General features: G+C 42.5%; 1 protein-coding gene across 1 annotated transcript in view; it reads right to left on the bottom strand.

Moving 5' to 3' along the window:
• Nucleotides 1–13,295, bottom strand: part of GABBR2 (gamma-aminobutyric acid type B receptor subunit 2) — an 862,687-nt gene that overhangs the window by 441,046 nt on the left and 408,346 nt on the right. The window contains exon 5 of the mRNA XM_075921529.2: nucleotides 10,264–10,329. Coding sequence (XP_075777644.2) covers nucleotides 10,264–10,329 — 66 coding nt within the window. The remainder of the gene's footprint in view (nucleotides 1–10,263; nucleotides 10,330–13,295) is intronic.

Here is a 13,295-nt window from a genome sequence, read left to right as displayed (position 1 = left end):
CCATATTGTTATGTTGACTCAGCCTCTACCTTGTCACAGGAATACATAGATGAGTGACCCCCTGATGTGATGGACAGAGCACTAGTACCTTGCTTTACTAATAACAAATGTGGCCAAGTACCTTGGCCACTAAATTGAGCCTGTGGTCTTTCTTTATGGATAAAATTGAGGTCTGTTTAATCAACACACTGTACTCTCTGCTAGTGCAGCCTACATCCAAGCTCCAAAATCAGCAGCTCTAGCAACGGTAACAACTCTGCAGCATTAGCAAGAAGACTGTGGAAACTGTTATATCTACTGCATTTTAGTGTGTATGTTACTCTAATAAAAATATTTTCCATTAAAATCAATGCTGCTTTATGGCCCCAAAAAGAAAAGTCAAAGACAAAACAGGAAAATAAAAAGCAGTGGAGAGCAGGAGCTGGATTTACTGCTGTTGGAGTCAGTATGAAACTCATATTGATCCAAAAGGAACAAATCAATTCTTGGGAATTTGTGGTTTTGTATCTGGAGTGCTGCATAAATCTTGCTCTGATTACAGAAGTTTATATAGAGGGCCACTAAAAGACTGAACAGAAATTGGTGCAATGTATACCTTCTTATGCTCTCCTCAGCAGATAGACACTGATTCAAAGCTCAATGATGTCACCGTGAAAACTCCCATTGGCTTCACTGGCATGTGAATCAGCCCTTTAATTTGTTTAAATGTTTACCAGGATGCTAGCCAAAGTTCAGGTGGCTTCTGCTCCATTCTCGGGGTGGCTTAAGGTAGGATTAATGTGCTTTCAACCAGTGGCCTGTCTCCTTCAGCTATACAGGAATTTTTGTTTGTTTGTGTATGTGTGTGGCCAAATGAAGATGGTGGCACACAGACATTTATGCAGATCCCGTGATTGCCTTTTGGTATATTTCTGGCCTATCTACCAAACATTCATGTTATAACCTCTTGTATGAAAATGTATCTTAATACAATAGCACCTATGATCTTATTTTTAGAATCCCAAATTACATCTCTGGAAGAGATCAGTCTACCCTCTAGTGCAACACATGCTTGTACAAATCAAACATACTTGAAGGAAAATAGGAAATCAAATATTTATTAATATTAATAATGAGCCTACATGACATGTTGACACTCATTTATATATAAATGACCCACTCAGAACTGCCCCCTACTAAACTTTAAATCTATCATAGCTGGGTAATGGGCAGCAGTTGGAGATCCAGCAGCTGGAGCCAGAGTCTGCAGTCAAGAGACAGGAGTCAAGAGTGTGCTGCATCTAATATCAGTATGTCAGAAGAAGGAGATGAATTGAAGTTCAGACAGACGAGACAGATGCCAGGAAATTAAGCTGGGTGAGTAGGAGTAGGAAGCACACAGCTCAGAAGATGATAGAACCCACTTATTTAGATAGCTTCCATGTCTAGCTGCTGGCTTAAAGAGGCCCAGCAAGCCAATTAGATTCTCTGGGACTCTGCCAATCAGACCTCAGGAGCAGAGATTCAGACTGGAGCTGAATTTCATGGGTCCCAGGTAAGCAGCAGTCAGCAGGTTTCTATGTGGAGGGCTGGAGTGCGGCTGCTCCCATGAATCATGTGGGGCTGTGTTTTAGAGCCATGGGCCATTATACTGTCTCTTGTAAGAGCCTTCTAATTTTATTTACATCACCAAAACTATACTGTCTCTCAGTAAATCCTTACTCATTTAAATGGGCTCCAACAACATGTACACATAAAATATTTTGGGACACTGACATTTATTTCCACCACCTGTAAACAAATCCAAGTTACACATGGTTCCCCAGTAGTATAAAATCTCATTTTAATCCATGAGCAGCTGCAGAAAGCAGTTCCAGCACAAACTGGTGCAGTAGGGGCAGCATTAAAAAGTGCCCAGCTGGGCTACTGCTGCCCCATAACTTCTCCCTCCCTCAAATATGCCCTTGGGACACAAACACCTATGTAGCACCCCTACTGAGTTAACCATTAGGAAAGAAATTTAAGGTAAAAATCAACTAGACTGAAGCCAGTAGAACATCTGTAGGCAGTAATTCAAGCCAGGATCTAGTGAATGGGATCTTCAGTAGAAATGGTCACAAATTTTCTGATGAAACAAAGTTTTGTCAGAAAATGCCAATCTGTATAACCCAACATGTCTCATAGAAACGTCTTGGGTTTGATGATATTTCAGCGAATCAAAGTTGAGGTTCTAATTTTTTCCATCCATGTGCATATTTATTTTGTTATGTGCACTGACGCATGTGTGGATGTGCATCACCAGTAGACACACATTCTGCCAGCTGTGGGCACTCTGCTAATCAGCTGGGTGGCACTGAAATTTCTCTTGGGTGGTGGCCCAAGCCTCAGCTTATAGGGAACATTGCTTCAGACGCAATCCTGCATAGTCTCCTGCCAACTATCTGACTGGCCCAGCCTTCCATGCTCCACAGCTCCAGAACATCTGTACTACATGGGTGCGTCTAGACTGGAAAGATTTTGCGCAAAAGCACTTGCTTTTGCACAAAAATTTGCCAGCTATCTACACTGGCCGCTTGAATTTGCGCAAGAGCACTGACTTTGTAATGTACGCTCCCACTCAGGGATATGGCCCTCTTGTGCAAGAATTGTACCACTGTTGTGCAAGAGGGCCAGTGTAGACAGGTACCTTAATTTTTTGCGCAAGAAAGCCCAATGGCTAAAATGGCCATCGGAGCTTTCTTGTGCAAAAGCGCGTCTAGATTGGCACGGATGCTTTTGCGCAAAAGCACTTTTTGCGCAAAAGCATCCATGCCAATCTAGACGCTCTTTTGCAGAAATACTTTTAATGGAAAAACATTTCCGTTAAAAGTATTTCTGCAAAATCATGCCAGTCTAGACGTAGCCCATATATTGTAAGGCTAAGAATCACAGGAAGATGGCTGGCCTTGGTGCCTGGAAGCCCTGGGATCCCTGGCCCTGAAGACAGCCCTAGAGACACAGACCCTGGGAACCCATACATCTGTTGTGTGACAGTTACATACTTGTCAGTGTCAAGCCCGCTATTACAATGTCAATATCCCTTAGTAACTGTCAGGGTCCTTGGGTTGCAGATTTCATTTTGGAAACAGAATGTGTCAGTTTTTCCAAAATGATTTTTTTGGAGGAAGACAGGAATTGGAAATTAAAAAACAACAACAAACAACTCCCCTCCCCACAATACCTGAATTTATTCCAATTCAGAACAAATCCAAATTTCAAAAGCAAAATTTCCAACAAACCATAAATCCCACATTCTGGCCATCTCTAGTTATCAGACTGTCTTCTATAGTTTTCACTCAACAGTCCATCCCCTTTGCTGAGTGCCTATTTGTTTCAAGTATCAGGGGGTAGCCGTGTTAGTCTGAATCTGCAAGAACAACAAGAAGTCCTGCGGCACCTTATGGACGCACAGATTTATTGGCGCATAAGCTTTTGTTGGCAAAGACCCGCTTCGTGACATGCATCTGAAGAAGTGGGTCTTATGCGCCAATAAATCAGTGAATCTATAAGGTGCCACAAGACTTCTCGTTCTATTTCAAGTCCTACAGTCCCCTTTGGTCCATTGTCTGTCCATCTAGCTATGATTTCTGACCTAACCCCAGTAAAAGAAATTAACAAAACAAAATCAAAACCCATGGCAGTAAGATGATGTTTGTAACCTTTATCTGTTATCAATAGCTATTTACAAATACTCATTAAACATCAGCCTTGAGGATGACCTTATTTACTGTTAAGTCAGTATGTGATGAACATTTAACGAGCTAGGGACTTGAACCCCTACACCCCAACTCATAAAGGTACTATGTTCTATGCCACAGTATGCTCACTGCAGCAGAGAACAGAGGAAAACAGCCTTAGGTTTAGGAAAGGAAGTATTTTGTGTGTAGAACTGATTGCTTGTCTTTCTGTATCTTTGGATGTGACTATTTTTCCATTACTAAAAGGTGTTATGAAACTAGTCTGTGTTTTTGAGAACTCAACAACCACTGATGGAGCACATGGATTCCTTCCAGAGATCTCATCATTCTTTTTTAAATGTGGCTATGTGTTTTCTTTCTCCTGGTGTAAAGCTCCCTGTGCAGCTGCAAATGCACGTTCCGTACCCCACCTAGAGGGATAGGAGAGAGAGGGATTGTAGAAAGGTACAAGCAGAGGACATGGCTGAGCTCTTCTCCACTGATCCTCCATTAGCCTGGGTACCCTAAGGACAGTTACATAAGTTAGAGCAGTCCCTAAGCTACTCCAATTTATGTCAGTACTGAGGTCAGAGAACCATTACCAGATCCCAAATGGTCCACTCCCCTGAGTGAAGCAGACACAAAATACAGAGGAGCTTCTGAACATCACTCTGTGATTTAAATGCTAGAACAAAGTGTCTTGCATGTAAAGACAATCTGAAGTGACCACAGATGATGTTGAAGTGCATATACGGAGTAGTAGGATAAGCCCACAGAGGACAGTCCCATAGCACACAAATGAGCAGGGAAGGGTTAGTATTCCTAGTTTAAGAAAAGCACACTCTTTTCTCTGATGTGGAATGTGGCCAACATAGAGCACTGCAGGGAGTGTCTCAGAGATAATGCTACCATCTGTACAATCAGAGATGAGAAGAGAGAAAGATGAAACCCCTTTTGTTGGCATTACGAAGCAGCAGATTTTCTTTTTCTTCCCTAAAAAGTACCATGATACATCCCTGTCTTACCACTATTGCAACAGTGACAGCTGTTGAGTAAGAGTCAAAATATGTCCAAGTCACATATATAATTTTGAACTTTAGTGGGTTTTTTATTCTTTTTGCTGTGAGGTATACATTTCTGTATCTCTATGCAAACACTGCAATTCTATCTTGGGAGGCAAAAACAATTTTTTCATTTTATAAAACGAGTTTAAAGTCAGATTTTGACATTTTTGTTTTGCCTGAATTTTTTTTTGCAGAATTTACATAGGATCCGTTCCGATACACTTAGAATAATACAAAATTTAGGCCTTTGAAAGTAGTTATTGATCAGATACTAATAAAGGTCCAGATTCTACTCCTTGTAAATTCAACAGGATCATGTATGTACATGCTGTAGATGGATATAAAGTATAAATAGGGGAAGGGGTGATTTAATTTCAAGATGATTTTGTAACAGTTTTTGATTTATACATATTTCTCTTAATTTCAGGAATCTTTGATTTTACTTATTAATACTTGGTTTTGTTATGAATGTGACATACAATTATAATATTCAGAAGAAGAGATGTTTTGACTCTTCAGCTTTAATTATATGATTAGCACCATTTTGAGAAGTAAACATAATGAAGAGAGCCTCTGTAGTTAGAATTATGGGAATTCTCTCTGATTTTTGGCCACAGATTTCTTATTCTTTGAAAAAGAAAAACAACAACAAGAAGAAACATACTCTGGCACCATGAAATAATTCCTGGATCAGGGCCAAATACAGCAAGCCCTTTCTCTTGTTAGTAAAAATATTGATTTCAATGGTCTTAAGGGCTACTCACTTAAGCCCTAATTTAAAAAAAACACTTGGGCTGATTCTTAACTATAAACATGGCCCTACAAAATTCACGTTCACAAAAAACATGTCACAGGCAATGAAATCTGTTTTTTTGAGTACTTTTACTGTATACCATACAGATTTAATGGGGAAGACTGGCATTTCTTAAACTGAGGGTCCCAACCAAAGGGAAGTTGTGTGACCATCACAAAATTATTGTACAGGAATTGTGGTATTGACACCCTTACTTCTGTACTGCCTTTAGTGCTGGATGGCCAGAAAGCAGCATCTGATGGCCAAGCATCCCGGTCTCAAGGCAGTGCCCCACCAGGACCAGCATGGAAGTAAGAGTAGCAATATCTTTACTTTTGATCTACTGCCTTCAGAGCTGGGTGTCCAGAGAGCAGCAGCAGCTGGCTGAGGGCCCAGCTCTGAAAGCAACCCAATCCTTACTTCTGCGTTGCTATTGATGGCAGCTCTGTCCTCAGAGTTGGGCTCCTGGCCAGCAGTCACTGCTCTCTAGTCACCCAGCTCTGAAGGCAGCACTGCTACCAGCAACAGTACAAAAGTAAGGATGGAAATACTGCAGCTCCCTAAAATAACTGCAACTTCCACAGCTCCCTTTTGGATCAGTTACAATACCATGAAATTTCAGATTTAAGTATCTGAATTGTGAATAGGTGAATTGTTTTTGGACTTCTGGGCTAGTCATGGATTGTCCACAATGAATAGCATGTTCAAACTCAGGATTGCTCATAAATATATTAGAACAACTTGGGCTGATGAGTGAGGATTAATTTTGTGGTCATCTTGTCAGACCTAGGGTCATATATTCTGGACAATTGGGTGAAGAGAAGGGCAGCGCTGGCAATCGAGCACCACATGCTGGTGAGTTGGATCGGACGCATGGAAAGCTGACTGGATAGACATGGGATACCTAAATGATCAGTCCGAGTTGCCTGGGAACCTCTGATAGAGGGCCCCATGCAGAAAGTCTTCAATTCTCTGCCCCTTCTCTCCCCCTCCCCCCCCAAGCACTTCTCCTGCATTCTGAATGAGGTCTTGGTCACTGTGTCTGAGTGAACCATATTCCAAGCCTCAGTTAGAATCATAGAATAGTAGGACTGGAAGGGACCTCAAGAGGTCATTGAGTCCAGCCCCCCGCCCTCAAGGCAGGACCAAGCTCCACCTACACCATCCCTGACAGATGTCTATCTAACCTGTTCTTAAATATCTCCAGAGAGGGAGATTCCACCACCTCCCTTGGCAATTTATTCCAATATTTGACCACCCTGACAGTTAGGAATTTTTTCCTAATGTCCAATCTAAACCTCCCCTGCTGCACTTTAAGCCCATTACTCCTTGTCCTGTCCTCAGAAACCAAGAGGAACAAATTTTCGCCTTCCTCCTTGTGACACCCTTTTAGATATTTGAAAACCGCTATCATGTCCCCTCTTAATCTTCTTTTTTCCAAACTAAACAAGCCCAGTTCATGAAGCCTGGCTTCATAGGTCATGTTCTCTAGACCTTTAATCATTCTTGTCGCTCTTCTCTGTACCCTTTCCAATTTCTCCACATCTTTCTTGAAATGTGGCGCCCAGAATTGGACACAGTACTCCAGCTGAGGCCTAACTAGTGCAGAGTTATCGAAGCAGTCATGAAAACCTGTGTCCTGAAGAATGTTGGTACCTGTAATGGTGCAACCCTAGGACCTGCTGGTGGACTCCAGTGGTGAGGGAAGCTGTCAAGTCAAAGAAGGAACCCATCACAGCAATGTTCATAAACTGGACTGCCAATATTGTTAAGAGGTACTGGGTACTGTAGTGAGCAGGGGTGGCCGCTCACTGACCCTGAGCGGGAAGAACCTCTCTCTAAGCCTGGGTGGGCTGAACTGAGTCCTGCCTCTTTAACTCCCCAAGAGCCCAGGGGCAGGGCAGGTAGGATAAAATCCAGCCCAAGAGCACAGTATGGCCTCAGCTGCCAGAGGAAGCAGAGGCCTGCCCTGAGCTACCAAACCAGGTGGGCCCTGAGAACCTTGCAGAGGCTGAGGACTGGCCTGGACCATTGGGCCCCTGCTCCAAAGGGGAGACCTTCTTTACCCTGCCCAATGGTGCAGACTATGATGATCCTTAGAACTGGCAGTCCATGTGGGGCCCGGTAGATGCCAAGGGGGAGTTAGGAAGTGGCTCAGGGGGAGCCGACAACTGTCAGGCTGATCTTATAACACTTTAGAATGTGTCAGCATGTTGTGGGCCAGATCCCCTCTGACCCCAGTGGCAGCCACAGCTGCCACTGCTAGGGCCCTGAGCCAGGACACAGTTTGCCAGAACACCTTTGAGCCTGACTGGTAGGGAGGGCGGCAGTCTCCCCTCCCCTCTCTTGCCTGTGGAACTGTGTTTGCTTTGCTGCCCTGCTCCGAATCAGGGCCTGGGCCTTACTAATTGTGGGACTGTATTTGCTTTGCTGCCCTACCCTGAGCCAGGGCTGGGGCCCTACGAACTAGGGAACTGCTATATGTTGGTCTTTGTTTGCCTGACCTGCCCTGTTCTCGGGGCTCAGAGTTTGAAGGGGACTGCTGAACATTTATTTACAGGCCTGAGCACAGGTCTGGGACCCAGGACTAAGCCAGCCAGGTTACAGGTACCAGCCAGCTAAGAGGGCTGTTGCTGTGGCAGATGTTGAAATGAAAACTCAGGCTTAGGAGGAGTTTGGAGAAACCATGAAGAATGACTACCAGACAGGCTCAAAGGTGTTCTGGCAAGCAATTTGTCACTTTAGGGGGGTTGGCAGGATGTTGCCCAGCCTGTACACAGCAAGAGTGGTGAAATGCTGACCTTGACTTGAGAGGGTTGTAGAGAAGTAGAAAGAGCATGTTGAGGAATTCCTCAACCCAACACAACAGACATGTCCTCATTCCAGGAAGCAGTGCTAGAAACCACCAGTGAGGTCAGATCTATTCTGATGCTGAGGTCAGGATGGCTGTAAAGTGCATACATGGTGGTATGGCAGCAGAGATGTTGAAAAACAATGGACAATGTTGGGGTTTTGTGGTTAACACACCTTTTCAATGTTGTGGGGAAGACAGGTGCAGTCCTCTAGTCTGGTAACTGGGATTGTAGTTTCCATCTTTAAGAAAGCAGACCAAATGTTGTGGTCCAGCTAGAGGGGAATCATACTCCTCAACCTCCTTGGCAGGGCCTATGCTAGGGCACTGCAGAGGAGGTCACAACCGTTAGCTGAACCTCAGATTCAGGAGGAACTATGCGGATTCCATTTAAGCCATGGAACCACAGTCCCGCTCTTTGTTCTCTAACAGATACTCCAGAGGTCATGGGAGTTTGCTAACCTGGTCTACCTCTGCTTTGGAGACACAGAGAAGGCATATGACTGTGTTCCCTGAAATGTCTTGTGGGAAGTGCTGCAGAGCAGGACGGGCTGGTGCTGCTTTTGCCTGCTATCCAGCTCCTCTATTCTTGGAGTGAGAGTTTGCATTCATATTGTTGACATAAGTTGAGTTCATTCATGGTAGGCATTAGATTCCACAAAGGGTGCATCTTATCCCCACTCCTATTTGTGATTTTATGGACAGGCTATCAAGGTGCAGTCAAGCTGTGGAACGTATCTGATTTGCAGGGAACATCTATGATGTGTGTGGATGACATTGTCCTTCTTGCTTCTTCAGACTGTGATCTCCGAAACACACTCAAATGTTTTGCAGTTGAGTGTGAAATGGCTGGGATGAGAATCAGCACCTTCACACCAGAAGTCATGGTTTTCTCCTGAACGAAAGTGATTGCTCTCTCCAGGTCAGAGGAGAGCAACGCCCCTTGAATGACAACAAGTGGAAATGTGAGGTTGGCCAGCAGATTTGTGTGGCGACAGCAGCGATGCAGGCTCTGTGCTGATCTGTGGTGGTGAAGTTGGAGGTGAGTTCTCAGACACAGCTCTTGGTTTACAGATCAGTCTATGTCCCTATCCTCGCCTCCAGTCATGAGCTTTGAATAATGACCAAAAGAACGATATCAGGGGTAGAAGTGGTGGAAATGTGGTTTCTCTGGAGGGCAGCTGGGATTACTTTCTGAGAGAGGGTGAGGACTTAGCTATATAGGAAAGTGGTGCAATACTATATAGGAAAGTGGTGCAAGCCACTACTCCTCTGAATCAAGAGGAACCAGTTGCAGTGGTGTGGACACCTCATAATGATTCCCTCGGGAAGCTTCCATTGGAACTATACTGGGCACATCCCACTGGTAGGAGGCCCTGAGGATGATGCAGGCCACACCGGAGGGATTATATATCCAGATTAGCCTGGGAACAATGGGGAATCCCCCAGGAGGAGCTGGAATCTGTTGTGGAGGACAAGGAGGTCTGGTCCTTCCTATTCCCCATGCTGCCACCATGACTCTCACCAGGAAAAGTGGCATAAAGAAAAAAAATAAAGAAATATCTAAAATAATTAAATGTACAATGTTTTAAAATCCTATGACTGTGAAAATGACCAAGATGGAGCTTGAATTTGGTAGGCCCCTAGCTAAAATCCCATGCTTAAATCCCACAAAAGTCAAGTGCTTGCATGTCTTCCTGAATAGGGATGGATTTAAACATGTGCTGAATAGTTTCCCTGAACTGAGCCTTTATAGGATCCTCTGCACAGGATCCCACCAGATAGCAATTCCTCAAAAGTACATTTATTGAAATCTAATTCATTCTTTCCCAAAACATGAAATTAAACATCTTTACTTACACAACAGAAAACTTTTGCTGCCATTTGCTCATCAAACTGGCCAAGGATTATCCGAACATCATTACTCTGTGGACAAAAGAACATATATCTAAGTTTAATGTAGTCACAGGCCTGACATAAACTAAATTCAAAATCTTCTTCTAAGGGCCCAGTTTTGCCACACTGACTCAGACCGAGGAGTATTGTACTTTTTGAGCAGACCCATTGAAATCTCTATGACGACTTGCAGGAAGAACTTAACAGGTAAGTTCCTCAGCTGTTGGAATAAACCATTTTGGAGCTAAGGTAATTTACACGAGCTGTCAGAGGGGTAGCCGTGTTAGTCTGAATCTGCAAAAGCGACGAGGAGTCCTGTGGCACCTTATAGACTAACCGAAGTGTAGGAGCATAAGCTTCGTCATCTGACGAAGTGGGTCTTTGCCCACGAAAGCTTATGCTCCTACACTTCGGTTAGTCTATAAGGTGCCACAGGACTCCTCGTCGCTTTTACACGAGCTGAAGATCCAGCTCATTATAAACTGCATTTCAAACCAATAACTGAAAAACACACATTTTTCCGAAAGAGCTCTTTCAGAAAAAGGCTTCTTACTCATAGAAAGAGGTTTACCAATGTCGGAAAAACCACTCTGTTCTTTCAATTTTTTTTTCAAAAGAACGTGATTGCAGTGTGGATGTAAGTGAAGTTTTTTTTTTGAAAAACAGTTGTTTTTCCGAAAAAAACAACCTCTGTAGTGTAGACATAGCCTGGGAGAACTAGCTGGGGAGAGATGGGGCCTGAGACAGAGGGGTGTTGTCCTAGTCCTTCCTCAGGTTGGAGGGGTTATGTGGCTGGTAGCCCCCCATGTCATCCCTCACCAGTCACCCCTGCACACATTTATGTTTTACACCAACTTTGATAACTCCTAGAGCAGTGGATCTTAACCTTACTGCAGCCTGCATCCCTTTGGTTCTCAAAATGTGTTCTCACACCCCTTATTAAAAATAATTGAAGTAGGTCACTTTTAAACCTAAGATATATCATAAACAACTGGCATGTCTCACACCCTCTGAAAGGGCACCTCGCACCCCTAGAGGGTGCATGCACTCCAGGTTAAAAATCACTGTCCTAGAGGTTTTATTCATATTGCTATTCTTTCCAAAGGCAGTAGGACACATCAGTGTCTGAAAACCACCCCACGAAAAACACCAACCTTCTTTGGAAATCCACAACTGAATTTAATAGGGAGGTCATTTTACCTTCATGCCCAGAATATGTTAATAAAAGTTTCAGATGACTTCAGGAAGTGGGGCTAACTTTCTGTTCATGTGTTGGAAAAATAGTACAAACATTAAATAGAGGAGTCCATTACAACTCTCTGTAATTTATTATAACATTTAATTTTACACAACAGGTGGATGATAGCACTGGGTTTGAACAAGGATTTCTTTAGAGGTAGTACAAAATGGTTTTAGCTTTCTAGTGCCACTACTTTTTGCTACGCAAAATATCAAGCTTTTGAGTTCAAATAGTAGAAAGCATTTTAGATTTAATTATTTCACTTTACATATTCAGTTCAGATAATTTCCATTTTTTTTCTTGTATAGCAAATAATAGGTTCAGTTTGTAAAGAACTATTTTGCTGTTAAAATTATCTCAGACGAAATTTATGAGACTAAGGGTGCGTCTGCACTGCACCGGTAGCTTGAAATAAGCTATGCAAATTGTGTAGTTTCTTTCAAGCCAATTTCAAAATAGCTAATTTGGCGCCGTCTAACAAGCACTTATTTCAAAATAAATCACTATTCCAAAATGTGCCTTACTCTTCGTGGAATGGGGTTTATAGGAACATTGGAATAGCGAGCCCATTATATTTTGAAATAATGGGATTATTGTTAAGACGCGGGATAACTATTTCAGGATACCTTTCGGGATACTGAGTTGCAGTGTAGACATAACCTAAAAGTAATTTTTAGCCTTTGCAAGTTTTATAGTACATGATTTTCTTTGAATGTTCTCAACCTGTACAGTTTCTATAAGCTTATTTATTTTTGTTTCCTTAGTCACACTACAATAAAATACTCTGTCTGAAACAGACACATTTAAAATCTAAATCAAATTAGCTCACATGAAACTAAGACAAACAAATTATTGTTATTAAAAGGAGTCTCATTCATATGCTCCCAAAATGTTTTTAAAGACAAAAATGAAAAATAAGGTAGTGAAACAAACACGCACGTCTCCCAAGTTCTGTACTTAAAAAAAAAAACCCTACCCCGATTGTTTTGAAATGCTGAACTGTCAGACTTCTTTGCACAGAAAACCTCAACTTTAACATTAAATTATCTAAAAACTAAACTAAACTAAAATGAATAACAAAATTTGCTGTAAACAATAAATGAAACTAAACCTGTTAAAGTTGAAAATTTAAACACATAAAAATAATTACATTATAGTTCCCACAGCAACCAGAACAATTTTTTAAAATACAAAATGTGTTTTCTTGTTGTTACATACAGAAGAAAGTATTTGAGTCACTATCTTTTTTTTTTTTTTTTTTTTTTTAAATCATCTTCAGTCTGAGAACAGGGATAGACAAATACCAGCCCATGGGCCAAATCCAGTCCGTCAGGGTTAACCTTGGTGGGCCCCCATCATTAAATTGACTTGTGCGGCTGCAGGTCTGGGTATTTGCAGCTCCTGTTGGCTGCAGATTGCCATTCCTGGCCAATGGGAGCTGCATAAAGTGATGTCCCGGACTGTACCACTTCTCGCCACTCCCATTGGCTGGGAACAGCGATCCACAGCCAATGGGAGATGCAACCGTGCAGGTAAATATAGCAGCAGTGGCCCAGCTGGGCTAACCCTGGCAAACAACCACCATGTTATTGCCCACACCTGGCTGAGAACAATCATAAGAAATTTCAGCCCAAAATATTCTCAGTCACTGAGAAGACAGGCTTGAGAATCTCATTCTTTACTATAGTGACTCTACAATTATTTTATTGCAAAATATTATGCAAATTGCAAAGCACATTCTGTCCTCTTCTGTAAT

This window comes from Pelodiscus sinensis, chromosome 2 (genome assembly GCF_052426305.1).
Source record: "Pelodiscus sinensis isolate ZL-2025 chromosome 2, ASM5242630v1, whole genome shotgun sequence".
In the NCBI taxonomy this organism is placed as follows: domain Eukaryota; kingdom Metazoa; phylum Chordata; order Testudines; family Trionychidae; genus Pelodiscus; species Pelodiscus sinensis.
This window is presented reverse-complemented; position numbering and strand designations above follow the sequence as displayed.